Source organism: Athene cunicularia, assembly GCF_003259725.1.
Source record: "Athene cunicularia isolate RWA chromosome 17 unlocalized genomic scaffold, athCun1 chr17_part1, whole genome shotgun sequence".
Taxonomy (NCBI): Eukaryota; Metazoa; Chordata; class Aves; order Strigiformes; family Strigidae; genus Athene; species Athene cunicularia.
The window spans coordinates 2532174-2560105 of NW_020799122.1; the positions used below are offsets into that span (position 1 = coordinate 2532174).

At 35.1% G+C, this 27932-nt stretch overlaps 1 protein-coding gene across 2 annotated transcripts; it reads left to right on the forward strand.

Annotated features, from left to right (window-relative positions):
* C5 (complement C5) lies at positions 1 to 27641 on the forward strand. 2 transcript variants are annotated; one of them, XM_026860426.1, is made up of 41 exons: positions 1 to 106; positions 1106 to 1298; positions 2216 to 2378; positions 2822 to 2892; positions 3501 to 3592; positions 4780 to 4862; positions 5339 to 5429; positions 5752 to 5857; positions 6951 to 7077; positions 7419 to 7534; positions 7758 to 7958; positions 8517 to 8720; positions 9224 to 9433; positions 9591 to 9740; positions 10611 to 10740; positions 11055 to 11120; positions 11697 to 11897; positions 12549 to 12639; positions 13068 to 13144; positions 13783 to 13922; positions 14608 to 14829; positions 15395 to 15455; positions 16006 to 16095; positions 16354 to 16566; positions 16712 to 16787; positions 17663 to 17822; positions 18300 to 18395; positions 18693 to 18864; positions 19687 to 19892; positions 20658 to 20810; positions 21161 to 21223; positions 22000 to 22088; positions 22751 to 22795; positions 23439 to 23541; positions 24267 to 24341; positions 24439 to 24544; positions 24743 to 24829; positions 25204 to 25293; positions 25834 to 25917; positions 26743 to 26881; positions 27152 to 27641. In XM_026860426.1, the coding sequence occupies exons 1-41, from the start codon at positions 42 to 44 to the stop codon at positions 27279 to 27281; spliced, it is 5037 nt and encodes a 1678-aa protein (XP_026716227.1). In that variant the 5' UTR covers positions 1 to 41; the 3' UTR covers positions 27282 to 27641. The 2 variants fall into 2 exon arrangements, with proteins under 2 accessions (XP_026716227.1, XP_026716226.1); XM_026860425.1 differs by having other exon boundaries at positions 22000 to 22081; positions 22744 to 22795.
* The last annotated feature ends 291 nt before the right edge of the window (positions 27642 to 27932 follow it).

The following is a 27932-nucleotide window of genomic DNA, read 5'->3' on the forward strand; positions in this document are numbered from 1 at the left end:
TCATTGGCATCTATGGTTTGCTGTTTGTTGTCATAGAAGCTATGACTATTTTAATATGTTTTTTTGTTTTGCTATTTTCCGGAAAAGCTTTTAGCCAAGAGAAAACGTAAGTAAAGCATATACAGAATTTGCTTGGAAATGTTACTTGATTGTTGTCCTCTGTTTTAGGGAAATAGATACAGAACTTAAGTGGAGCCGATGCAACAGACACTATTGAAATTGATGTGTTTTCACTAGTTTATGTGGGACTAATGCTAGAAAAAGAACTGAAGCTTCTGGAATTGCTCTATTTGCTACCAGAGAAAGAGGTAGAGTCATTATCTTACATGCCACAAAATAAACATGAAAAAAAGTTAAGAAATAAAGCTGGTGCTCATTAGCTTTTCCATAGTGTCTGAAGACAGATAACTTTGCTGCAGGTTTGATGAAAGCTCATACTTAAATGTCTGTTTTACAAATATATTCAGTGGCGGTTTTTTGATTCTTACATGTTAGCAATGGTATGTAGAAAGCAGCCAACCTAAGTACTTTTGTCATTTCAGAAAAAGAATGTTCACATATATCAAATGTTTGGTTCAACGGCACTTCATGTGTATTTTAGATGCATTGTGTGGTCAGGTACTAAAGCCTGGCTTGTGCTTTTGCGGAGTGATGCGTGCTTCAGTTTATAGAGCACTGAAGAAATCGGAGTAAACCTGCAAATATTTATGTACATTTGCCTTTACTGTAAGGTGCCCCATTCGTTCCAGTTAGAACTTTACTGTGGGAAAGCTACACAAGTGTGCTATTTGGAAGGTTAGTGTTTCAGGGTTTGATATGGCAAAAAGAATAATTACTTGCTCATAAATAGCTGGTTGTAGTAGACATGCTTTTGCATGTCTACCAAATCAAATCCATAAATGCTACCTGAGCTGTTACATTACAGTTTTTGTAAAAATTATTCTGACTGGGGCTCTGCTGTTTTTAACTAGTGTCTTAGAATAACTTAGCCTGATTATCTTGTTTGCTTTAAAGGTGTGCACTTAAGTGAATTACAAATGGAAGTAAGAAACCTGAAAGAAATACAGTTCCATTACCCTTTTATTGTTTTATGTTCCATATACAGATATGTCCTTACAGCACCAAAGATCTTCCGAGTTGGGGCATCTGAGAAAGTTGTAGTTCAAGCTTTTGATTATGAGAAGGAATTTACAGTCAATGTTGCCATAAAAAGCTTTCCAGATAAGCTTGCTGTTTATTCTTCTGGCCATATTTCTTTAACTCCAGCCAACAAATTCCAAGATGCTGTAACTTTAACAGTAAGGAATTCAGAGTTTTATTGTGGTGTTTTTATTGTCGTGTTTTAAGTGTTAAAAAATATTGTAAGTTTTCAGTTGTTTAAACTGAGGAGGGAAGCCTAGCGTCCCAATTTCTCAGTTTGCCACGTGTAGTTTATTTCATTTGAGTTTGTCTGAAATTGAAATGACATTGGATAAGGTTAGTGTAAAGGAATGACACCAAAATGAATCATACAATCAAACTATTTTAGAAACACTGTCATAACTGTATGACTTTAAAAAATAAGGGAGATAATGGAGAAGTGTTGAAAGTAGATATGTCAACTGAGTGTTCAGAGTAAGCCAAAATGTAACTAAACCAAGGTTTGAGAGCTGGTCTTGTTTGTCAGTGGAAAATCTCCAAAGGGGCCCAGAATTCACCATAAAGTTCTATTTAACTCATTTGCTTGAAGCAAAGGGTGCAGGAAGCTGAACAGATTTTTACTGAAAGCTGATAACCATGAAGGTTTTACTTGGGGTGATGCCTCCCAGGAGGTGCTTCTCACCTAGTTTTGCTTTTCACCCAGAATAGCTATTTCACCAGACTATCAACCCCAACGGCAACTCTGGCATGGCCAGGGTTCATCACATGTATAAATGGAAGTCTGATAATTTGTACTCTCATAACCTCATAACTGGGCTTTGCTCTTTGCTACTTTAATTCTGGACGTAAATAAAATGCAATATTTCAAAATATCTGTTTGTAGCTTAATACTCCAGACTGTCATCTATGGTGTAAGCAAGAATAATACCTTGTAGGTGTTGTTTTTATTTAAAGATAATTAAGAGCAGGATAGTAATTGCTATTCAGATGCTCTTCTCAACAAAAAATACTGTAGGAAAAAATACTTGAGAAGTATTTTAATATTCCTTAAAAATCTTTATTTCATTTGTCCCAGATTCAACCCACAGATTTACCAAGAACAGAGAATTCAGTCAAGTATGTGTATTTGGAAGCTGTTTCTCCACATTTTACAAGATCAAAAAAAATTCCTGTTTCCTATGAGAATGGGTTTATTTTTATTCATACAGACAAACCAGTTTATACTCCTGATCAGTCAGGTAAATAATACTTATTTCTCTTGGCTTTTATTTAATTTTTAAAGTCTGTTGACTTTGCCAAGAAATTAGGGTTTAAATGTCCTTTAAGCTCTTGGTTATGTTATGTTGCCATCAGCTGCTATTTAATTTTTAATCAGCAGAATGATATTTTTAACTATTTGATCATACTGTAGAAATTAATCACTTCTCCCAATATCCTCTCAGTCCCTGCCCTCTACACCCTAAATGACTAATCTGTGGCACAAAGTGTGAAAGATTTTCTTGGGAAGATGTTAAAAATATGGTTTGGACTACTGACAGAAAGTCAAAAGCATTCTGTAAATACTAATAACTTAAAAAATTAGTAGGGATAAAAGGTTATTTTTTGAGGTTTAGGTTTTGTTTTGGTTTTATAAATCTCTATAATGGTATGACTTTGAGATTTATTGTAATAATTCTTATAGTGAAAGTCAGAGTTTACTCTCTAAATGAAGAACTGCAGCCAGCTCGACGAGAAACTGTCCTTACTTTTGTGGTAAGTTTTAATTTAATATTAATATTCTGTAGATCACAAAACCAGTAAGTGTACTTAGATGATAAATCAGTATTGCAATCAATATTTAGTAAAACTATTAGATGTTTTTGCAGGTAGCCAGACATCTTTTAAAAGATTAAAAATTATGTTGAACAGTTGGATAGAGGCTTTCAAGTCCCAAATCTGAAGTTGTTACAGAATGGGAAAGAAGAAAAATATGAATTATCTTTAATATCTGGGAAAATTATTTTTGAGGGAATTTTAATAATATATGGTTTTCACACTGTTGTTTATTTCATTTAACATATAAAACCAATCCGTATTTATTGAACTACTTTTAGCCTTTAACAATAGGCTTGTTATTACAGTAACCCTTTAGCAATTTTAAGCATTGTGTAGTAACAGCTTTTAATTGTCGGAACTGCAGTAAAATGTTTTATCAGCATTTCAGGTTGAGTTGTTTCTAAAAATGTTTGCATGCTGTGGCATGGGCAAAACTCTTGGAAAAATACATTGCAGCCAGGCTTCCTTTGAAATCACACAGTGAAGATTTTTCTTTTGGTAGGAGTGATCTGTAACTCGTGATTCTTTCCTGTTGTAATTTAAAGGATCCTGAAGGAGTAAAAGTGGATATTATAGAAGAAGAAGATTTTACTGGAATAGTTTCTTTTCCTGACTTCAAGATTCCTCCTAATCCTAAGTAGATTTATTTAATACCTTTTGAGATTATTAACATAATACTGCCTTTTCTTAGAGACTGTCAAAATGTCTTTTGCTTAATACACAGAGTGTGCATGACTTGAAACTTGGAGAGTTCTAGTGTTTCACGTAGCATGTCACCATGGTATAAATAAGGAATTTAGGACCAAGTATTCTTCGCATCAGTTGACTTCCAAGCTAACATTTGTCTCCTAAAGCTAAGTGGGAAGCTTACTCTGTGTTTTCATATAGGTAGCATATGCTCACTCTTAATGAGAGAAAGTGAGGAGATACAGTGTGTGAAAGTACTGCTGATAAAACTGAAATTAAAGAACAGTTTAGTGGTAGGTTTGTCATGCTCAGTTAAAAAGGAAAAATAATAAAAGCTAAAGCTTTCTACTGTAGAGATAGAAACAGTGTCAAAGATGCACTGATTTCAAGGAGGGGAAACATATTTCATACATATATTCATACAAATCACCAGCGTTTTTCCAGTAACAGCAGCATACAAAATAAATATCTCTTCAGTTCTCCTTTTAGTCTTGAGAGGGTGCTGAAGATTCACTGAATTGGCAGAAGAATGCTAGCAGGTGTTTGAAAAAATAATTTTTGACTGATTTACTTTTCATTAGGAAATTAGCATTAATTTCAGTCTGAGTAAGAAATAATTTTGTATCCTCCTTGAAACTGTCTGTTAACAGTAGACTTGCATAATTTTTATTGTGGTGCTATAAGGCAGAAAGATTGTAGGAATTGATTTTCTATAAATGATTATGTAAATTGCAGTTGTGCTCTAGTCAGAGAGAGAAGGACCCTGGTAGAAGTCTATGTTGAGTCCTTTTGAGCATTTTCTTGGCTAATACATGGAAAGAAGCTAGCAAATAATGTCTTAATGACCTGGTTATATTTGCAGTCTTCGAAATGTGTCACTGCTTTTACTACTATAATCAGAACTTTTTGTTATATAGTTGTGTAAATAATGACATCTTTTTGAATTTATTTCAATGATTTAACATAAGTTTCAAGTAATTATTGAAATATCAGCATATTCTCAAAGTATTGAACATGTGCAAAAACTTGGGGCAGAATTTTTCTCTCTAACATGAAATATGGTTAAGTAGTAATATTAATTTTTGGTTTTGACTTTAATTTTCTTCTTAAAAACGTTTGATTGTTGACATTTTGTAGGTATGGGATTTGGCAGATTGAAGCCAAGTATAAGAAGAATTTCATAACCTCAGCTGTTGCAAAATTTGAAGTTAAGGAATATGGTAAGGTGTGCCCAGACTGTGAACCTTCATTTTGGTGTTTTTTTCAGTGAAATTTCTAGAGGATAGCTATACAACACAGAGGAAGAAAATGCAGGAATGCCTGAGGTAACGTTGGCCTGCTTGTACACGGCAGTGGGGTGCAGTGTAACGCCAAGTGGCAACGTCAGATCAAGCTAATCAGTCATAAGACTGGTCTGTCTGTATTAATTGTGTAAGACTGTATTATTACAACTTGCCTCTCAATAGATTTATTCTTTAGTATACTTGATGATCTTGACATAGTTGCACTGATGTGGAGTCAGGGCAACTGCAGGTAACTAAGCTGAGAGCTGTATTTTGGGGCTAGAATATTGTAATTCAAATCATTTGAAACCAGCATGATTCTTTGATGGCTATACAGAGGTGTCTTTCTGAGTACCTGTGGCTTAATGTATAAGAACACATCTAAGTGGCTTGCTTTTCTATTCAATTTTCAGCAATGCCAAGCTTTTCCATCGTCATAGAGCCAGAAAGTAACTTTATTAGCTCTGATAAATTTGAGAACTTCAAGATTGTTGTGAAAGCTAGGTAAGGAAATTTGGCTTTGATTTCTAAATATGTGTGTATCTCATCTTCTTTTACATGAGGATTGATTCTCCCGTGGCCAGAAGTTTCCTCTGTTACTTCCTCAAGAAGCCCCATCATCACAACCCTTTCTGCTCTGTAAAAGAACTGAGTGATCCTTTTTAAAAATCTTGCAAAGTGATTATTTTTCTATAGAAGTGTTTAAAGCTACACAGCTACTGTTTTCTATCTCTTGCCTAGGAAATTGCTCTTCTCCAGAAACAAATGCTTTGTTGTAGCCATTAAAATAATCTTAAAAGCATTTATATTGTTATTCTGTTCTCAGCTATTTTTATAATAAAAAGCTTGCAAGTGCTGATGTTTTTTTTCGTTTTGGAGTAATTGAAGAAACTGGAAAAAGGATGATGCCTCATGCAATGCATATAACTAGGGTAAGAAGCAGCAAACCTAGTCTGTATAGATTTCATAAGCTTACTTCAGGACTGATCCAATTCCACTGAGGTTTTCCCACTAAATTTCATAGAATCACAGAATGATTTGGGCTGGAAGAGACCTTAAAGCTCATCCAGTCCCACCCCCTGCCCCAGACAGGACCACCTTCCACCAGCCCAGGTTGCCCAAAGCCCCGTCCAACCTGGCCTTGAGCCCTTCCAGGGAGGGGGCAGCCACAGCTGCTCTAGGCAACCTGTGCCAGGGCCTCATCACCCTCACAGGGAAGAATTTCTGCCTTAGATCTAATCTAAATCTGCCCTTTTTCAGTTTAAAGCTGCTAGCCCTCATCCTATCCCTACACCCCCTGATAGAGTCATTGCTCACCTTTCCTGTAGCCCCTCTAAGCACTGGGAGGCCACTCTAAGGTCTCCCCAGAGCCTTCTCTTCTCCAGGCTGAACAACCCCAGCTCCAATTTGATCAGAATGAGTCCCAGCTCTCCGTTTGCACTGACTGCTCAGTGTCAACTTTTCCTGTGTAATACTGTCATCAGGGACATTGAAATGCACTTTAAAATGAAAGCTCGGAGGCAGCATCTGAAGCAATATCGTTTGACTCTGGTTCAATTACTCAATTGAGCAAGCTGTGGTTGAAATTTCTATGAAATAATTTTTATACTATCTCAGAAAAAAAGATTCAAATGGAGACAAACAGATCAAAATTATATTGATGTATTACGGAGAGTCTGTTCTCCACCAATTATCCCTCCTTTTTTTAGTCTGACCTTTTTGATTTAGTCATTGAAGAATGATAAAAGGCATTACCTTTCCTCGTTCAGTGAAGATATCTCTGTGGTGTTATTCCTGCCTCTTTTGGGGCCTGCATGCAGTCTTTGAAATGTGTGCCAATGTTGATTAATTATCAGTGATTTTATGGAATTAAGAAGTATTCTTTGTTAAAACATCTCCACCTTTGATTTCCTCTGAAAATAGACAATGAACAGAAACATACTGAGTTAGATTTGGGGTAGAGTGTATCTATATATTATTTCTAAATTATTGACTCTAAAATGTTGATTTATATTTCATTTCCAGATTGAAAATGGAGTTGCTGAGATCAATTTTAACAGTAAGAAAGCAGTGGGTTTTATAGGGTTTCAAAGTCTAGAAGAATTGGATGGGTCATATTTATATATTGTGGCATCAGTGTTGGAGTCTACAGGTAAGTTGCTTTTTAATTTATTTTTTTTTTTTAATATATCTGCCAATGTAAACAGAACTAGAAAGAAAACTTCTATGGATAACTTTCCTAGTATCAGACTTCCTTTAGTATTCAAAAGTCCTTCCAAAAACTTACGACCAGCCCATCTATCACTGCAAAAATGTTTAGGGATTCAACTTTTTTTTTTTTTATTCTGTTTGTTTTCACAACAGTGCTAGGAGTTGACTCTTTAGATACAAGGACTTCACTGTACCTGATAGGTTGTGCTGCCCTTTGAAGGCAAGTGGAGAAAACACAGACTCTAGGATGTGATTATTAAAAGGGGTGTAATATTTTGTTAGGTGGCCTCAGTGGCGAAGCAGAATTTTCTGGAGTAAGGTTTGCTGTATCTCCTTACAAATTGAATTTGATTGCTACTCCTCTCTTTGTGAAGCCTGGACTTCCGTTCTTCATTAAGGTTAGTTAACATAAGCAGTATTGTTGCACATTACAACATAAAACCCATAAAGCAGAAGCTTTATTCTTTTTTGTATATATTACTGTAGGTCTTAACTTCTAATTTCCATTGACCTTTTGCAATTTTTTAACTTGCAATGGCAGAAGAAGCTTAGCAACTTAAAAGTTTTCTCCTGGAAAATGTCACCATACATATAAGAAATGTTATCTATTCTGATGAACAGGTGCAGGTGAAAGATACCGTAGATCACTTTGTTGGAAACGTCCCTATAACACTCACTGCAAAATCATATAGTGAGCAAATGAATGAGGCTGAGCTGATATCAGAGGGTTCAGAATCTGGGAGAAGAACAACAAGCATGAATGATGGAACTGCTTTGTTTATTGTTAATATCCCATCCAGTAGCAAAATGTTGGAGTTTCAAGTGAGTTAAATCATTCCATTAATTTATTTCTTCGAGGGTTTAATTCTGTACTTTTATGAATGTACAACACTAATGGAAATACTTTACACTCGAGTTTATAAACTTAATGAAATGCAGGTGCTATAATGAAACTTTACTTCTCTATTAAAGTCTTTATTAAATTATCCTGAAACAAAATATCCAGACTTGTCACATTTATTTCATAATAATTATTAAACAAAAAACCTAAATGAATTGTGTGAAAACAAATCTGAGAGTGCTTTCCTCACTATGTAGGGAGACATACCATTAACATCTTTGGTTCTATTTATGTATGTGCTTCTACACTAACATTTTAAATTTTACTTGATATTTACAGATCTTCTTATTAAAGAAAATAGAGTTGTGAGTTGGTTTTTAATAATCTCTCTGAATGATATGTTGCAGAATGCTTTTAATATTATAATTATTTTCTTTCTTAGGTGTATTTCTGTACTTAAGCTAGTGAGAAGTTGGGACATGGGGGTTTTGTTTCCTCCTTTACTAAAGAGCATTTCAGACATTTTATTGTCTTTTCAGGTAAAAACTGCAGATCCACGTCTTTCAGATGAAAACCAAGCAAGTAAAACCTATGAAGCAAAAGCTTATTCATCGTTAAGTCAGAGTTACCTATATATTGGCTGGGCTTCAAACCACAAAATACTACAAGTAGGGGATTTAATAAATATTAATGTATATCCACATAGTCAGTATATTCATAAAATACATCACTACAGCTATTTGGTAAGTAACAGATGTTTCCACAGAAAACATTGAATTGTGATTTAATGTATGTCCATAGATGAAAAACTTCAACAACCAAGAACCATCCTCAGCATAGAATACATGCAGCTCAGGCAACTGCGCCTTGCGTATGCGAGCTGTCATTCTTACAGTGAAAAATTAACAGTCTCATGTTTAAATTATATATTAAGTCTCTATTGTTTTGAATTCTCATCTGACGTAGACTGGGATTAAGAACAGGTGATACTAGTCTCGAGCTATTTCAGGAGTTGAAATGCAGAGGAAGAAAAAGATGCACAGAGACAGCACTTCTTTTTATGGGAGGAGGGAGAGAGCTACTTTCCCTTGAACTGGACCCACTGGTCCCAAATGCATTTGTGTGTGTGTTGGATTATATCTAAATGCAAGTTATTATTACATAAAAGAAAATATTACATAACAGAAAATATTTAAGTGATTAAATATAAAATTTTACTTTTTTATTCATCATTTTTCTATTCTAGATCACGTCAAAAGGGAAGATAGTAAGCTTTGGAACTCAGGAGAGAATTAAGGATTTGGAATATGAGCATCTAACTTTTCAGATAACCCAAGAAATGGTCCCTTCAGCACGTCTTATTGTTTACTACATAGTCATGGGAGAAGAAACTGCAGAGTTAGTAGCTGATTCAGTTTGGCTGAATGTGGAACAGAAATGTGGGAACAGTCTTGATGTAAGTAGTGAAATAGGCACTAAAATTTATGGGTGGGCATTCATTTTATGGTCAGATTTTAACTTGGTCTTGCACATATTAAAGTGTCTGCCTTCAGATGGAATTATTTTGGAACAATGTGCTTTTAAAATTACCAGTATTTTTTTTCAATTTGTAGATTAAGCTGCAATCAAGCAAAGACCTACTGAAGCCAGCAGAAGTTGTGTCGCTTAACATGAAAACACAATTCAGTTCCTTTGTTGCTTTGTCATCTGTTGACAAGGCAGTATATGGGGTCACAGGAAGAGGAAAGAGAGCAATGGAAAAAGTTAAGTAGAAGCCACAAAAGAAAATAAGTTGCTGTTTGTTTCATGTTCATATTCAGAATAGCTATTACATGTTATGCATTCAGTAAGCCTGAAAACAGGAAGAAGAGCAATTCAATCCAGAGTAGAAGTTGCTGGTCTAAATCTGACTGTTCAAAATTATTAAAAAAATAAATGTACAATATTTTGATTTCCATTAAAAGTAAATTGTGGTTATAAGGCAGATCTGAACTACCTTATCAGAACTCTTCAGACTTGGCCAAAACCAGGTTGCAGTGTTACAGAGACTACATTATTCTCCTTAGTGCTTCCTATAATCTTTTCAGGTTATATTTTTAAGGCATATTGGTGGAATGGTATGGCAAATGCTATTATGTTCAGTGGGTTATAGAGGTTTTCAGTCCTTGTAGAATTTTAAATACTTGTATATGTAAGTAAAACCTACATATATGTCACTGGAAGAACTCCATTCCTGTGACAAAAAATGGCAGCTTTTTGATACTTCAGAACAGTTGGGTACAAAATACATAGAATAGGAGATTACGTTTGCACCAACCTTCAATCATGTGAATCTGTTTTGCAACACTATTGAATTGGTTTTAAACAGGCTAGTCTGAGTATCAGAACTGTTATAAACACGTTAGTGGAGCACTCCACCTTGGTTTGTCTGCATGACTGGACTCTGATGTGGGCTACAAAAAAGGGACTGTGCTGGTGCTGGTGCTTGAATTAACTCGGCTGTTGCTAAATGGTATTCTTCAGTGTTCTCTGAGGACATCTTCCAGACTAAAGTGGCCCTTCTGCAAGTCTCTCTCATTCATTGTATGATATATTCCACATTTAAGTTAGCTCCTAATGTGTTTCTTCCTCAGATAATGCTACATTTGGAAAAGAGTGACCTGGGGTGTGGTGCTGGAGGAGGACGGAATAATGTTGATGTATTCCGAATGGCTGGGCTTACATTTTTAACTAATGCAAATGCTGATGATTCAAATGAAGCAGGTATATTCCTCTGGTTTAAGCACGAAATTGTGGATTTTCTTTTCTGAAATATTCCATTGTGACTCTCAGTTATTATGCTGGAACTTAATTAAGTTAATAGGGAATGCATATACTAATGATTTTTGAGGGAGAAAAACATTATGACTTGTGGATTAAGTTACTGTAGTTGAAATGAAAGCACTTTTGTGTAATTAAAATAGTAAACCGAAGAAGCCTCCCAGATTTGGAATGTGATTTTTATGGAATTATTTTTAAGTGGACTATACTATTACAAAACAGGTCACATCTTTTGTACTTATTTATTTTTTAAACAGGTGAAACTTGCAATGAAGTTTTGAGAACCAAACGGTCTGACTTTGAGGATCGGATATACAAAGAAGGTGTTTAAAAAAAAATCTTTTAAACTGTATAATTATTAAAAAAAAAATCGCATCCATTAGAAATCAAGAATCGGAGTGTTTGCTTACTACTTTTAATTATTGCTATTAATGTAGTGGAGAGACTGACAAATAGTGGAAGATGACTTTAGAGAGGCCCCCATCTATAAAGCCTCTTAGCCATATGATGAATTTGAAGTTGGCAAGATTTAAGTACACATTGAAAATATAGCATATGTTTAAGATCTTTTATTTTTCTGAAGAGATACAGTACTACCATACAGCAGTCTTTCCCAGTGACTACCTGCCAGGGACCAAGCCTGTCAAAAGAACCTTTGTAAAATGTAATACAGTTCCTCTTATCTAATTTATATTTTTAATTCAGGATTTAACTCATCATACTAGTGATTATGTGTGTGTCACTAGCTTTTGAAAAATGACAAGTTGATGTTCACCCTCAAATCTGTACCTTCACTGAAATTCTGCAAATTTTAAATTACATTCCGTATAGCGAGTTAAGATGCTTTTGAAAATAAAAACTTCATCTCAAGGAAGGGAATTATTCTGTTATTATTTCAGCATCCAAATATGTACATCCAGAAATTAGAAAATGCTGCATGGCTGGAGTAAAAGCATATCCAGTCACTGAGACTTGCAGGGAAAGAGCTCAGCGAATTCGGAGTAATGAAAAGTGCATTTCCGCATTCATAAACTGCTGTGAATTTGCAAACAGACTGCGGGAGGAAGAGCCTAATAAGCTTCTAATATTGGCAAGAATGCGTAAGTACGAGAGCTTTAACTCTTCCCCTGGATGTGTGGTGAAATGCTTCCAGCAGAATATGGGTAAATATAGAGGTGAGAGCTTTGTTAACGCATTAACCCCTCTCTACTACCTGCCAGGGTTATTCCAGAAAGAATTTTACCAGTCTCTGAAGACCTTGGTTGTATACCCCTGAAGAGGGGGAGGAGAGCAGTTCTTTAGCTGGTTAAGGACTACATTCTATTCACCCAGATTTAGAACAAGCAACGCCGTGAGATGAGAGCGTTGTTGTCTGTGAAGGCATCGCTGAACTTGAATGCTAAATTTGAGTCAGGCCCAAAACAGCCAATGGGTAACATCTTGGGAAAGAGCAGTGGGAGTGGGAAATTTCTTCTCTCCCCATAATTGCTTGTTAACTAGTTAATCTGTCTGGATATTGGACAGGTATTCACATGTATAGATAGATAAAGTGGGATTAAAACAGGCCTTTGATTTAGGGTATTCACATAGCTTTTTTTTTCTTGTATCGAGACTAACCTGAGGCAAGTAAGCAGAATACAGTATCACAAAAGAAAAAGATGATAATTTTTAAGCCTTTGGTGGAAGGCTGTTGACAGGTGTTTCAGTTGTTTGGGTTTGGGTTTTTTACTCACTTTATTTATGTTCTTCAGATTTTGAGGCTTTCTTGGAACTAGATGAGGCAGAAGTTCGTAGCTACTTCCCTGAAAGCTGGTTATGGGAAGTTCACCAAGTTTCCCCAAGGTACTAATTTTCTCAAATCATTTACCAACATTTGACTTAGTCATCACTTTTAGAGAAAGTAAACTCTAAAATTGAGTTAAGCTGGGTATCCTTCCTGGTACCTGAGATGTGTGCTGAAATGCAGTCTTACACAAACAAACAATTCCTGCCATGTTTCCCTCCATGCAGGTGCTGTCTGGTGCCCAGCTTGAGTCAGTTTTCCTTTCATTTCCAACCTTGCTAAACACCAGCTTCTTGTAAAGACAGCTGAAACCAAGTTTAGTCGAACAAAAATCCAGAAGTCCTGTTTTCTAAATATGCTGTCATATCTTGTTTTACCCAAGTCTCTCTTAGATACAGGAGTTGCTCTGGGCATGTACTGTCTTTGTGTTGATGAGCTCTTAGTGTTAACAGATAATATATAAATATGCTAACACTTCTAAACACAGGTCAAAGACTCTGTCTGTCACCTTGCCTGATTCACTGACTACCTGGGAAATACAAGGTGTTGGCATTTCTGATAAAGGTAGGTACTGCAACCTAATTAGATTGTAGCTAAAAAATTAGAGGGCTTTTCTGCTTGTATTTTGCAGAACCTGTCATTGTAGTTCTAAACTGTTCGTTGTGTGTTCTAAAATGTTCATTTTCTGGTTGATAAACAGAAAAAGAAAGCATGAAAATACATATTTTAGGGAAAGGAAATGACTTCATTTCTTCTTATGAATGTAAGTGTCTGGGAAAACAAAGCCTGTCTTGTGTTTGACAGCAGCCCGTAATAACTGACTTAAGAATATTCTAAGAACAAATAGTGAGTGACTTTTCCCTGGCACAACTTTGCCGTGTCCAGGTCAGGGACTTGAGGAGAGGAAGAAACAAATTTTCCGATAGATACGGTAGCCCAGACAGAAAATTTATTTCTCGTTTTGGGGAGAAGGAGAAGCCCAAAGGACTGGTATATCAGCAAGTATCGTGTGAAGAGTGGGAGACAGCAACTTGGAACAGGAAGCAAAAGCCTGGTCACTTTTAAAAAAACTTGGACAATTTCAAAGTACATATTGCAAAATAAGTCATCAGTAAAGGTGGCAAGTATGTGAAGACTTTTGCAAACATGTTTATCAGAAGGGTGGATAAAATCGTCTGCTTTTGTGTTTTTAATTTTCTTAGGCATATGTGTGGCTGCACCGCTGGAAGTGCAAGTTGTGAAAGATATCTTCCTGAGCGTTCATGTTCCTTATTCTGTGGTGCGAGGAGAACAAATTGAGTTAAAAGGATCCGTTTATAACTATAGAGCTTCTGCAATTAAGGTAATCTGTGGTTTTACTGAGTTCTATGGAAAGATGAACATAAAAAACTTAAAAAGCATTCCCCCTGCGAGTATCCAGTATAAACAGATCCTTGGATCAGATTGCTCCAGTCCTTCAGCTAGCGTTAGGTGTGTTCTACATAACTATGTAATAAAGAATTTAATCCTTAATTGTTTCATTTGCAGCCGTTCCACTGATTACAGTGTTGTTATGCTCTTGCCTAGCAACTTTGTTCCTGAAAATTAAAATACAATTTTTCTATTGCAATTGTTTGAACTCACTGTCAAAAAAGTGATGAAATTTTTGGAATGGGCTGTTCCAGAGCTCACAGATTACATTGTCTAGGAATTTAATGTAAAACAACTATTTTTAAGGAAATAGGTGAAACAGAAGTGCAAAACTACTATTGAAAAAATTTGAGTAAATTATGCAAAGATATGTGTATGAAGCAGGTATGTGTTTGAAGCCTTGTATAGTAGTTCCCTGGTGTTGCCAATGAACATTTGTTAGTGTGTCTGTAGTGCAAGTAATAGTAATTGCAAAGGTAGTAACACTTGCTTATTGTATGTAGAAAAGTAGTACTACAGTAGTAGAATGCTCATTATAATATTTCAGATGTTTTAATATTTCTCTGGTGTTGTACCTGTCATGGAGGTGAAACATTTCACATCTTTCACCATTTCAGTTCTGTGTTAAAATATCAGCTGGAGATGGAATTTGTTCTTTTGGAGATTCTGCAAGTACTGGAGCGAGGACACGCACTTGTAATTTTAAGAATCTAGATGGCGATTCTTTGTCACCCGTGACGTTCAAAATACTTCCTTTGGAATTAGGTCTTCACACTATCAACTTTACATTGCTGACAGCCAGGAACAGTGAAGTTGTGGTTAAAACTTTACGTGTAATGGTAAGAAAAGAAAGCAAAATGTATGTTTGTGTTTTGTTCAATCACAAGTAATAAAAATATATTAAATCAATATATAAATATTGCTTTATTTTAGTATTGTTATAACCAAAATATTACATGATAATTGTTGAATTCATAGAGGTGTATGCAGTGCAAAAATGCATGACTTGAATATTTGAATATGCACATTTTTAAACCTTGATTATAAGAATTGTCAAAGATTATATATATAATCAGATTATAACTTAGTAAGGAGAATATTCTAAGTTATATAGTTTAGTTTTCCAACTGCTTAAGCATGCTTCACTGAAGGGCACTTTTTTGTAGTTTTATACTTTCCTAAGCTTTTATTTAAATATTCTGTTAAATTTTCTCAAGAATTTTGGGACATAGAATGCTAGCTTAAAAATATGTAGAATAGATGTAGAACAGTTAAGTAAAACTCAGCTACAGAGAAGGATGCAGAAGGCAAATATACTATGGTTTTAAACTGCTGTTCCAGCTAATGTATTTGATTAATCAAAAGCGTTTTCATTTTCTACTTCTTTCCTCTTAACGATTTCAGCCAGAAGGCGTTAAGAAAGAACTTCATACAGGTTTCACTTTGGATCCACAGGGTCTTTATGGTAAGAGAACTGATCATATATGTCTTTGTTTATTTTTTCATATTCTTGATTGATGACGATCAAGTTTTCTGTAATGTGAAAAAATTGGCACTTCTCCTTCCTGAAATATTTTTCACATGTCACTTCCAAGGATTTCCTGTCCATTCATTGACTAACAAATCCATTGCAAAATAGCTAGTCTTTCAAAAAAAATACATGGATTCATTTCTTAAAAAAACCTTTATGTGTCTTTTACTATGATACAATACTAAGCTTTCCTCAGTGTGCTTGAAAATCACTTAGCAGGTGCTTTATTAATGAAAATAAAATACGTTCTCATTTAACCAGAGATTGATCTGAAACCACAAAGTTTAGGTCCAGATCAGATTTTTTCTTAACAAAAAAGGCAAAAGAAAGATTAAAGTCTTTGAACCTGTTATTTTTCAAAGGTTGATACTGTTTGCATTTTCTGACTTCTCAGATAGCTGTAACTTTTAAATCTGGCTATTGCATCTGAATTATCTGTTGGTTTAGATTATGCAGTCTGATACATACACTTTTTTAATTATAGGCTCACTGAAGAGGCGACAAGAATTTCGATACAAAATCCCACTAAATCTGGTCCCTAAAACAAAAATTGATAGAAATGTCAGTGTAAAAGGTAATTTGAACTGAAACTTTTAGTCTACTCTATATATACTTTCTGTATATATGTTCCTTTTCTGCTATTTCTTATTCCTTTGTTTAAATTTATCTGCATTTACTCCTAGGTTCTCCTTTTGAGAAAAAGCTTTTTTTTTTGGTAAAATTTTAAATACTTCATATAGAACGATTGCTTATAAGTATGTCAGATTTTGCCCTTGGATTCACTTTCATGATCTCTCATTTAAATAAATATTGGGTTTTTCTCTTTCTACAGGACATATTATGGGCGAAGTGATTGCCACAGTCCTCAATCCTAGTGGTCTTAGTGTTCTTACTAATCTGCCAAAGGGCAGTGCAGAGGCAGAGTTGATGAGTATTGCCCCAATATTTTATGTATTTCGCTACTTGGAAGAGTCAAATAACTGGCATTTACTGGGTCCTGAAACCTTAACTTCAAGAACTCAAATGAGGAGGAAGATGAAAGAAGGTAGAAAAATATAGCTTCTTCTCTTGCTTCAGAGTTGTAGAGGTGCCTAAACTTTGCTGAATGAGAAAAAGAATATTTCTGAGCAAATACAATGTTAATACAAATCTCTTTTCATAACTTATTTTCTGCCTAATATATCCCTTAGGAATTGTGAGCATCCTGTCATTCAGAAATTCTGACTTCTCCTACAGCATGTGGAAGAATGGGCAAGCTAGCACGTGGTGAGCTAAAAAGGACTTTTTATTAGAATGGATGAAAAAGCCTTGTTTCACTCCTTTGCTTCCATATTATAACTGATTTTTAAAGGGTGATAGTTTCTAGTAAGCATGAGAAGTGAGCTCGATGGTAGAGCTCGATGGTGCTTACAACTTTGAATAATATCCTTTGATTCCTTGCTTTCACTTGCTAAAGCTTATGTCCATAGTTCACACCATTACAACTAAGTTGGGCCAATGGTTAGGAGCAGACATACCTGAGATAATTTGTAAGATTTTGCTCAGTTCTGAAACTTGTTCTTTGGGCTTGGAATTTTATAAGAGGACTGTGCTAGACCTTGTTTCCCTGCAGAAGTCAAAAGCTCAGGCAAAGTTTGCACCCCAACTTTGAAGAAGGAAAGCTAAGTACAGGGACTGAGCAGGGGCAAGACCTACCTCTTCTTCACACAAATATGGTATTTAAAGGCTATCAAACAGGAGGGGTGGTACTGTTCATGGAAAACAGAATCTGCTGTTGAAAGTCAGGCAAAATACAGTTACTGTCTTGCCTTTCAGAATGGCAAATGCAGCTGGCTTATAGAAGGAAGGAAGAAGATGCTTCAAAGGCATCTTGCTTAAGTTCTGTGCCTATGAAAAAGTAATCTTTTGGGGATGTAATGGGTTCATATCCTGAAACATGGAAATTGATCCTAGTTTTAAATTATCGGAGTAATTATTGCCCATTTATTAAATTAAATTTAAAATTCATGTGCAATACTTCTTTGAACTGTGAGAGTGTGTTGCATACCTAAATCATAAATAGTGCAAATTTGTGTTTAACCTCTAGGAATGTGGGTATCTGCCTATTAAAACAAATATAATCTGTTTGATTTCGTTGGCAGGTTGACAGCTTTTGCTTTAAGGGTTCTTGGAGAAGTTAATCAATATATAAATCTTGATCAAATTTCTATTTGTAATTCACTTCTGTGGTTGATTGATAACTGTCAAATGCCAGATGGGTCATTCAGTGAATTTTCAAATTACCAACCAGTGAAACTACAGGTATGAACTCAAAATGTTTTCTGTGCATATACAGTAAAAACTGAAGTCCCCGGGAGGTAATGTGTTTTAGGAATGCAAGATATTTTAGGCTGCATTTCACCAGAACACCTATTCAAGACAATTTTGCTAGATTGGACTTGTTCTAAATTAATTTAAAGAACAGCACAATCTTGCAAACCTTTCTGTTTTCTCACTAAAAGTAGTTGTATGCCACTTCTTAATATTTAGAAAAAAAAATAATGTAGTTTGATTTTACAATATAATAGTCCGTGCTTGCCAATAATGTTATATAATTTGGTCTCTTTTTTTACAAATGAGCAATTACCTTCAAAACACTCAACATATTTTCAGGTTAAACCAAATTAATATTTCTTACAGGAATTTCTATTTGTTTCCTCACATAAACTGTAAAAAGTTATATTTATTTAAAATAACTGTTGTTTCTATTTAATTATATTTTCATATTTGATTTTGTAGGGTACATTACCTAGAGAAGCTAAAGAAAAATCTTTGTATCTCACAGCATTTTCTGTTATCGGAATTGAGAAGTCAATTAAAATATGTCCTACTCAGGTAAATGATATTTTTATTCCTGCCAGCAGTCATGTTAGGGGATTCTAATTGCTTCCATTTTCTTTAACATTTGTTCAAGGAAATCAAGGGACTTTTTTCAATTTCAAAGATAAAGTTTTATTTGCTTTGTTAGTCTTTGTCTTTCAAAATCAGTAAAAGAACAATGATGAAATTCTGGATCATTTTATTATAAGATACATTGTAGAAGATCATATATAAACCTATATTGTCTTCATAGATGTGTTTCTTTAAAAATAAGCCTAAGAGATGTAAGTTCTAGCCTGTTGATCTTTTCAGAAAATCCATGATGCTAAAAACAAAGCAGGAGATTACCTGATGAAAAACGTGCAGTCTGCTCAAAGCCCCTTTACCATGGCAATAACTTCATATGCTTTAGCTCTTGTGGATTTGAACCATGACTCTGCACGATCGGCGTTCTCTGCACTGAAGAAGGAAGCATCTGTCATAGGTATTATTAAATTCTCTGAGTCTGTACTGTAGTGGGCTCTCAGGCTCCCCTTTTAGTATTTTTAAATTCTCTAATGTGATGGCACTACTTGGAGAGCATAAGTGAATTTTTAGTCTTGTGTGGCCTAGTATTTTTACTAGATTGAATCCTGCCTTCAGCTTTTCACTGCTGAGGAAAGTGCACTGTTGTACAAGTCAGCCAGGGGCCTGTCATTCCCCACTGTACCCCGTTTGTTCTAGCTATAGGCTTTCCTTTTGTGCAGCTGTCCATAGTGGATTACTTTTGTCTGCCTCATCCTTATGATGTGTCCACTCTCTTCCTTGGCTCAGAGTGGAATTTTTCCCAGTATTTGCCAGTGCCCTTACTTTGTGTTTGGTTTCCTTCTTAATTTCTCACTGGTTGATGAGGGACTTTGTTGCCTCTCATACATGCTGTTCCTTTTTAGTGTATTTTGTCACAGGCAGGGGGCTCAGACTGTTCTCTGCCAAGTAACAATTTCTACTGGAATAGAAAAGTTTGGTCCAATCTGTTGAAAGTGGCTTTAAAAAAAAAATAAAAATCTGTATTCTGTTTGTTTGGTCACTCTATCCCTGTTCAGGACCTGCGATATTTGGATATGCATCAGAGGCTTTGCATCAGGTCTGTTTATCATCAGTTTCTAATATATGTCAGACTTACTAGTTCAAGAGAAATGTATCTTCTTCTGTTAAATGCAGAGTGAGTTCCTCCTTTTCTCCTTCACTTTAACAGGCCATACTTCACCTTGTAGTCTGGAGAGAGCTCTTGCTGCATTTCAATCTGAAACCTTTCATACTTTTGTAGGTAACCCTCCTATTCATCGTTTCTGGAAAGATACTTTCAAAACAGTAGACCAACACACTCCCAGCTCTGCTACTGCACAAATGGTTGAAACTACAGCATATGCCTTGCTTACTACTTTGCTAAGAGGGGACAAAAATTATGCTAATCCAATCATCAAGTGGTTGTCTGAAGGACAAAGATATGGTGGAGGATTTTACTCAACTCAGGTCAGGCTTTAAACATTTTGTTCTCTTTTTCAAGCACCAAAATCTAAGACATCTTAAGAGGGCAATATCGTTAGATGACCACATTGAAGTTGTCAATGTTTTATGTATGGGGTTAGTATCAAATCACTCTTGCCATGATGTTCTTTGTCTCTGGGAAATACAATTTTTCTTCATGAAGTCTATTACAAATAGAAATTTGCAGGCTGATTCCACTGACTTAAGGTCTTCTGAATGAAAATAATCAAGTTTTTTATTAAGCAGAGTAGTTAATTTCATGACATGATGTTTGTTCTTGTTTTCCACAAAAATGGAACACAGTGTAAGAAGGTATGCATTTTTTCATTGTAAAAACTGTGTTAGTATGTAGGAATAGACTAAAAGTCAAGTGAAAGCTGCCAGATCTCTAATACACTATCAACTACTAATACTACCTAGAATTTTCCAATTCTTGCAACATCCTTTTTTTAAAATTATTAAAAATCTGTGAGGAAACTGATGAGTGCTGCGTTTGTTTATTGCTATTTCCTTGCTTCCTTTTTAGTACTTGCATGCATTATTTTAAATTGCACAAATACGTCTATGAGCATAGAATTAAACATGTTACCACCATGTTAAGTACTGTTGAGACACTGCTAAGATGTTTAGCTAGTAATGGTTACCATTATTTGTAAACATGTGTAGGTGGAAGAAAATAAATTGCTTTGTAATACATTTTCACTTCTTTTTAATTTCTGGAATTAATTCCTTATAATTGATTTCTCTCAGGACACAATTAATGCCCTTGAGGCCTTCACTGAATATGCCCTTCTTGTCAAACGGCTTAATTTGGACATGGATGTTAAGGTAGCATACAAAAACCATGGAGACCTTCAAGTGTTTAAACTGACAGAAGATAATTTCCTGGGAAGAACTATGACAGTAAGTGAATAGTGTAGCTTTTGCAAAGTGAAAGCAGAATCTTAGCAACTTGTTAAATAATTATTTGAACTTGAAAATCGCTACTAAAGCAGGTTTTTCTTTTAATAAACTGGTAGTAATTTGGTATAGCAGATGTTTAAGGACTTTGCTTATCTACTAAATTTAATGCATTTGAATATTCATTTAAATTTAGTATCTCTGCTAGTTCCTACGAAGCTTTTTTGTAGAATCTGTTTGTAGCATCAGGCCTTAATATGTATTTAAAATATAGAAGAGACAAACAGATCGTCTGACCTGAATTGTAGCTAACAGCACTACCTTTTACTTTTTGTTTAACATCTATCCTCTAGATACCTTTGGATGATGACATATATGTAAGCACTGGAAGCAGCACTGGCATAGCTACAGTAAATGTAAGCACACAACCAATTTTATAAAATGGAATCTGATTTGTTGATGAGTTGAGGAAAAAGAAACTGAAATTTCTTATTAACTGTTCCATTTGTTGCCCTCACCTTTAGACTGAACTGATAGGGATGTCATTATGGCTGTATTTTAGATTAAGTCCAAGCCATTGTATGGCTTGTGGCTAAAACCTCCTTTTCACTGGAGGTTTTCTGTTCCATAAATCTAAATAGATGATGAACTTTGTTTTACTGCTCATCAATTAATACTGTCTCTGCTTAGACAGCCAAACAGGGAAGACCCAAATTAGTGATCAATTTTAAGAAATTGCTCGATTCTCTATTATTCTGGTGTCTACTCTTTGTTTATTAAACAATGTCATGGAAAAGCTGTTTTCCTGCAATATTTAAAGGAATGCTTTTTGCGTAACTAAATGTTAAGCTGTCGCCATGATATATTTCTTCTGATCTTTCCTAGCCTCTTCTAGCATCAAACTTAATAACATCTGAAATGTACATATTCTTGTGTACAAGTGTTTATATTCATAAAATATCAGGAGTTGTTAGGATAATATTTTTAGTCTTGTAAAAGAGTAGTGTGGTTTTGTTCAAGAATTCCCAATTCCTTCTGTGCTGATAATTTATTTACTCTGGTTTTTTTGTCCATCGAAACTAATCATGCTGTACAGACTTGTTTTTACTGGTATTATATTCTCCATATTATGAGTTTTCGCTTTTTTTTGCCAGTTTTTTTCTGTTTGTCTAATTTATTTGTATGTGTGTAGGTGAGGACAGTGTATAGTACAATCGGTACTTCTGAAGAGTCATGTAACTTTGAATTGAAGATTGTTCCAAAGAGAGATGATGGTAAAGGGTTGATATGGGTTTGAATATTACTACTGTAATACACTCAGTGCAAGGAAGGGAGGAAAAAACACCTTACTTTATTTAACAAAGTTTCTTACTAAGAATGAAACTGTATAAATTCTGCCACTTTCTAAATGCAAAAGCTGGAAAAGAAATTGCTGGAAGTCTTTTTAGCCCTTCTTGAAATGATTGCCTTTTTGTGAATAGAATTATTTCGTAATTTCTCTTAGGTGCATTTTTACTCATTTATAGAAGAGTTTTTGCAGCTGAGGGAGTGAGAAGTACAAACTTCCAGCAGAAGAAAAGAATTATGAGGGGGAATGGGTGGGGCTTACAGTGAGTTCTACCTCTGCAAGGTACTGAGAGTTTTAGTCCAGTCCCAACAGGGTATATAATCATATCCTGAGCTTTTGCCATGAAGTACTTTTAATAACACGATCACACAATAAACTACATTGAGCATTAAAGCTGTCATTTCACTTAAATTATAAAAGAAGTATAATGTTACTTGTTTGTGGCTAGACAATGAGTTTCTATAAAAGTAACCACCAAAACAATAGAAAGAGTTATCTTTCAATTATGAAAATGCTTTATGAGAATTTTGGATTGCTGCTTCTGAAGAGTTACAGAATTACTTATATGATTGTACCTGATATGAACAGGCTACAGAAGAGAAGAGGGGGAGCCACTTGGGCGCTTAGAGGCTTGTGCAAAGTAAGTACAGCTGATGTTGGTTGGTGGGTTGCTTTTTTTCCCCACTTATTGAGGCAGTGTTTTACATTTAAAGGTTTCATTTAACTAAATGCTGGTTCTAAATGTCCTGGATTTCCTAATGTTCAAAGTTCCTCCTTGCAAAGGTGGAATTCCCAGCTGACACGTTAAGGAAATGGAGCAGTGCAAAGCAAATGCACTTTGGGTCTACGTATGCATTATGTAATTAATCCAAGAATGTTACAGAGGCTTTCTGGTCACATCTTTACATTACATTTATTTTATTTTTCAAGAGATTAAAAAGGTTTTGTTTGTAATAATGGCACCTGGTCTTCTAATCTTCTTTTCTTCCTATTTCTTTGCTTTTATTCATGTGTGTAAGCAGAATTAGTGCCAAAGGGCATGATCTATTTGTGAGGGAGTTTTTCTTAAATTTGTATGTGGGTTCTCCTGAAACATAAGTATTAAGAAAAGCTTCTTTATGCATGATATTGGCATAAATCTGAAATTACTCATTTGACTATTTTGGGTGTACTGTGGTCTAAATGTTGATACAACTTTTTCTTAGGTTTTTCTGGGATCACATTTGAAGATTTCTTTTTAATTTCAGTTATGTTTAACTAATATTATTTTAAATCTATATTAGGTACAGGCCCAGCATGAGAGAGCCACGGTCAGGGTCTGCTCATGCTGTGATGGACATAGGTCTGGTTAGTGGATTGGAAGCAAACACAGAAGACTTATCTACTGTATGTATTAGAAAACTTTTTTTCTTTACTGAGATTTTTTTTTTGACAGAACTATAATATTTACTGTTCATCCTTTTCTGTTAGAGTAGTAGTGCAGATTTATATTAGATCCTCATTGCTTCTAAACACTTCTCATACTACTGAGAATAATCTACTTCAGTCTAGATTATGGATTTTTGATGGAGCTAGAAGCTAGAATTCAAAAGTTTGACATCTAGGCTCCCTCTGTTGTTAGTGGAAAGACAAAAGCAGAGAGAGAGAGTTGTCTCTTAGGGTAGTGTGAATCAACCTCTGGAGATGCTGTATCTGCTAACCCTAAGGGGAACACACCTAACTGTAAGGTGGCTAGAGTTTGTGAACTGAATCTTAACTGCAGTGCTTGTGCTCATCCAGCTCCTATTGACAAGCATGCAAGTTTTAGTTAAAGGCAATTAGTTACACTTACAGGATTTAAATAGGATACTATACATGGGCTTAAGTATTCTTTTAAGGATAATTAGCTCTTTAATTCTTTATTATTTTCATGGAATGAGTAAAAGCGTAATCTCCTTAAAGAAAACAAATAAAAAAAACCCAAGTAAGAATATGAGCATTATTAAGAGGCAACCCTAAAATGAGTTTTACATCTCGGTATTATGTTAAAGATACTGATTACAAAATCTTCAAGATCATCCAAAACTGTTTAACTTGTATAAAAGATTTTTCTTTGTTTTTTTCCCCTACAGCTTGCAAGTGGAGTTGATCAGTTGATAGCAGACTATGAGATAAAAGATGGGCATGTTATTCTGCAGATAGACTCTGTATGTTACCCTTCTCCTAACTCTAAGCACTACTTTTAACTCTTCGGAATAATTTTGTTTCCTTCAGAGCTCCTTAATTCATGTATCTTTCACCTAGGTGCCAGCTAATAATTTTCTCTGTGTTGGGTTTCGGATAAGTGAGCTTTTCAAGGTTGGAATGCTAAATCCTGCCACATTCACTGTATATGAATATCATGCACCTGGTATGTGTTCCATGTCTTCAAATTCATGTTTGTTTCTTAACAGTTTATTCCTCCTTAAAGACTATATTTTTCTTTCTTCAACAGCTTTTTAATCCTTGTTATTTTAAGCTCGGGTAACTTCTGATTCACAAATTTCAGTGATGACTTCTTGGACTTCGATAGTCTTACATATTTATTATTTCTTTTTGAATCTTCTAGATAAAAGGTGCACTATGCTTTATAACCCCTATGGAAATGAAAAACTTGTGAGATTGTGTGAAGGAGATGAGTGCAAATGCATGGAAGGTAAACTTTTTTTAATGTTTTCCCATTTTACTTGGTGGGAAAATGCAGCATAGTGCTTTGGACAAAACCACACTAAACACAAGGGAAAGAAATCCCCCTAGAAGATAGCTGTTGTCCTCTCTGAATTTTACATTTAAAAAACAAAAAATCTAAAAATGTGTGTGGTATGATCATGGATGTCGTTGACTGGATTAAGTTCGGGTGATTGAGGGTGTTATTTTGTATTTTATATATTCATTGTACCAGCATGCAACCCCTTAATTACTATTTTCAGTTCCAGTAGATTATCCCAGACAGGTTGATGTTTATGATGTTTTATTTGATGACATGTGATGACATTGTCTTAACACTGGCTTTTTAATTTCTCAATGTAGTTGAGTGTAGTAAAGTACAAAGGAGACTGGATTGGTCAATAACTGCTGAGAGCCGAAGAGAAGCTGCATGCCAGAATGATATTGCATATGGTAATATGTGAATTGTCATCCCTAATTTCATGTGCTCTGACTGAAATGTTTATTACTGCTGCAAAACATTTAGTTCCAATTAGATCCGTAGTGATTAAAATATTCAGTAGGCTTGACAGTGGCATACAGTGTGTGAAGGTGAGCTGTTGGAGCAGAGAGGAGTAGGTGCTGCCCATACCCTCTACTGAATTCAAGTCACATAACCAGGGTTAGTGCACCAGTGAGCCTGACCTGATCAGTTCTGCTAATAAGCACTGTGCTTCTCGTGCTTGCTACGGTTCTAACATCATCACATGGCTTTGGGGTTGGAGAAAGTTGTGGGGTATCAGATGGGAGCACAGGTAGAGCTTCCATCAGGTTAGAGCATGGGTAGAACTTGTTGATTTTCTTAGCCCTACAGTGTATAGCTATAGCTATTGTTTTCCCAGAAATTAGTACTGTAAAGAGACATTTTATTCTCCATCTGAGCATCTGTAAGACATTTAGTATGTATTGCAGGAATAAGGAGTAACAAAAAGTTTGTTTTGTGTTGTTCTGCAGTTTATAAGGTGAACATCTTATCTCGCAGTGAAGAAGGTTATTTTGTAAAGTATTCTGCAGTTGTTCTGGATCTCTATAAAAGAGGTGAATGTCCTTTTCTTAATCCTTTTAACAATTTCTTTAGAGTAAAAGCTGTCTGGTTGAGATCACTGAAGCAGCTGACAAAAATCAGCAAGTCATTTCACAAGAGCAGAAATCCATAGTCCCAAATACAGCCTCTGAGAATTCTTTTATGCCCTGAGAAGGGCAGTCTTTGATGTTTTTAAACAACTTTTTCTTACTATAGCTGTTGTTAGCAAATGTAAAGTGTAATCAGTTAAATGTCTTCTATGTGACAAAACAAGGTGAACATATTCCATAATCAATTAATACAGTTGTGAGCTGTTGTTTAAGTGTCTCGTTCATTCCACAGAGTGCCCTTCCTTACTGTATATACAGTGGTTGAAGTGGGGTAGTATGTGAGGATATGCCATGCCTTAACTTTTCTCAGATTTTTGTAGGTTGGGTGTGTTTCTGCTTCTGGGAGAAGGGACTTCAGAATGTTCTTACAGGTTCACTCTCTTACTCTCTATCTCTTTGGGAGAGATAGCTGCTTGTAGGTTCTGTGGAACTGAAGCTGATATTCACACATTTTTTCCTCTGAGTTTAAGCACTCAATATGTGCTTATAATTTCTATAATAAAAAAATTATTTAACGTGCACAAGGCTTATTTACCATTCAGATTTAATTTTAAAAATCTTTTACAAGAAACATGCTTTATATCCTCAAATTTTCCTGTTATATAACTAGTGGCAAATAGATAACTTGGCTGTGCTGTACTGTAGAACATTTTGGTGTTGTCTGTCTAATATATGAGTTACTGGAAATTCTCTTTACAAAATTTTCCAATTCTTGACATTCTACTTCAGGGCAGGCTTTTGCTCAAAAAAATAACGAAATAACCTTTGTTAAAAAGAAGAGCTGTACAGATGTTGAATTGATCCCAGGAGAGCAGTATTTGATCATGGGAAAAGAAGCCTTAAAGATAAGTGTTGGTTACAATTTCAAGTAAGTAATTTACCATCAGAATATGCCAAGATTTAATCTTAAAGTGTGCTGCGAAGTGGCAAGTGTTTGAATGTAATAATTCTTACATGATGTATAACTGACTTAATTTTCTAAATTAAGTATTAGTTCAACCAGTAGTTACACAATGTGTTTTCAGATGTTTCAGGATAATGAACACAAAGCAAGCAATTTCATATTGTAATTCTCTTTGTTTGACATTTTCATCCTCAAATCTTAGCAGCAAATGATCATTTTCTGTTGTCTTCTTAGATTCCAGTACCCTTTGGACTCCAGCACTTGGATTGAATGGTGGCCTTCAAACACAGCATGTGCATTTTGTCAGGAGTTTTTAAACACAATGGAAGATTTTGCCGAAGATCTCATCATCAGTGGCTGTTGATTTACCTGGAGAATTTTAAAATTAAAAATATAGATCAAATCCCATATAAAGAAAAATAATCCTCACCTATTCAGTAATTCTTTCCCAAACTTAACATTGATTAATAGTCATCTTGAAAAATAGTCTTTGCTTGTATTTCCTAGCCACGTTCTTACAACATAGTAATGTTCAAGATATGATTTTTAAGCTTGGATGGGAGAATAATGCGGAATACTGCAAAGACAGTTGAAGTCAGATGAAGTGGATCAGCTGTATAAACCAACACAGAAAGTAGTCTTGTGCCAGAATAACACTTAAAAGCATTAAAAATCTGATGACTTATTAAAACATAACCCTTCCTTCATTAAAAAAAAAAAATAAAAGGAGAAATAAAATTGTTTATCAAATAATTTTGTTACAACTTTAATTTTCAAGAAATTTTAAAAAATAAATCTAGCACAATAGCATCCAAGTGTTTAGGACAAAAACCTTACTGTAGCCCCAGTTGCTTTATAGTGACTATTTTAAATGTTCAGTTTCCAACTTTGAAGTACCGTAAGAATGATGGAAGACAACTCTTAAAGCTATTTTAGATTATGCCAAGGGCTGTACTGAAGCCAGGTGCTCCTGACCCTACTGTGCTTTTTTTAGTCCCCTTAGACCTGCAGATGA

What these genes read in the sequence shown, in the direction of transcription:
- C5 (XM_026860426.1), top strand. Translation starts at nt 42, where the DNA reads ATGACTATTTTAATATGTTTTTTTGTTTTGCTATTTTCCGGAAAAGCT. An exon ending in GCTTTTAGCCAAGAGAAAAC is followed by an intron (nt 107 to 1,105) that starts GTAAGTAAAGCA and finishes TTCCATATACAG; the next exon opens with ATATGTCCTTACAGCACCAA. An exon ending in ATAGAGCTTCTGCAATTAAG is followed by an intron (nt 13,923 to 14,607) that starts GTAATCTGTGGT and finishes TCACCATTTCAG; the next exon opens with TTCTGTGTTAAAATATCAGC.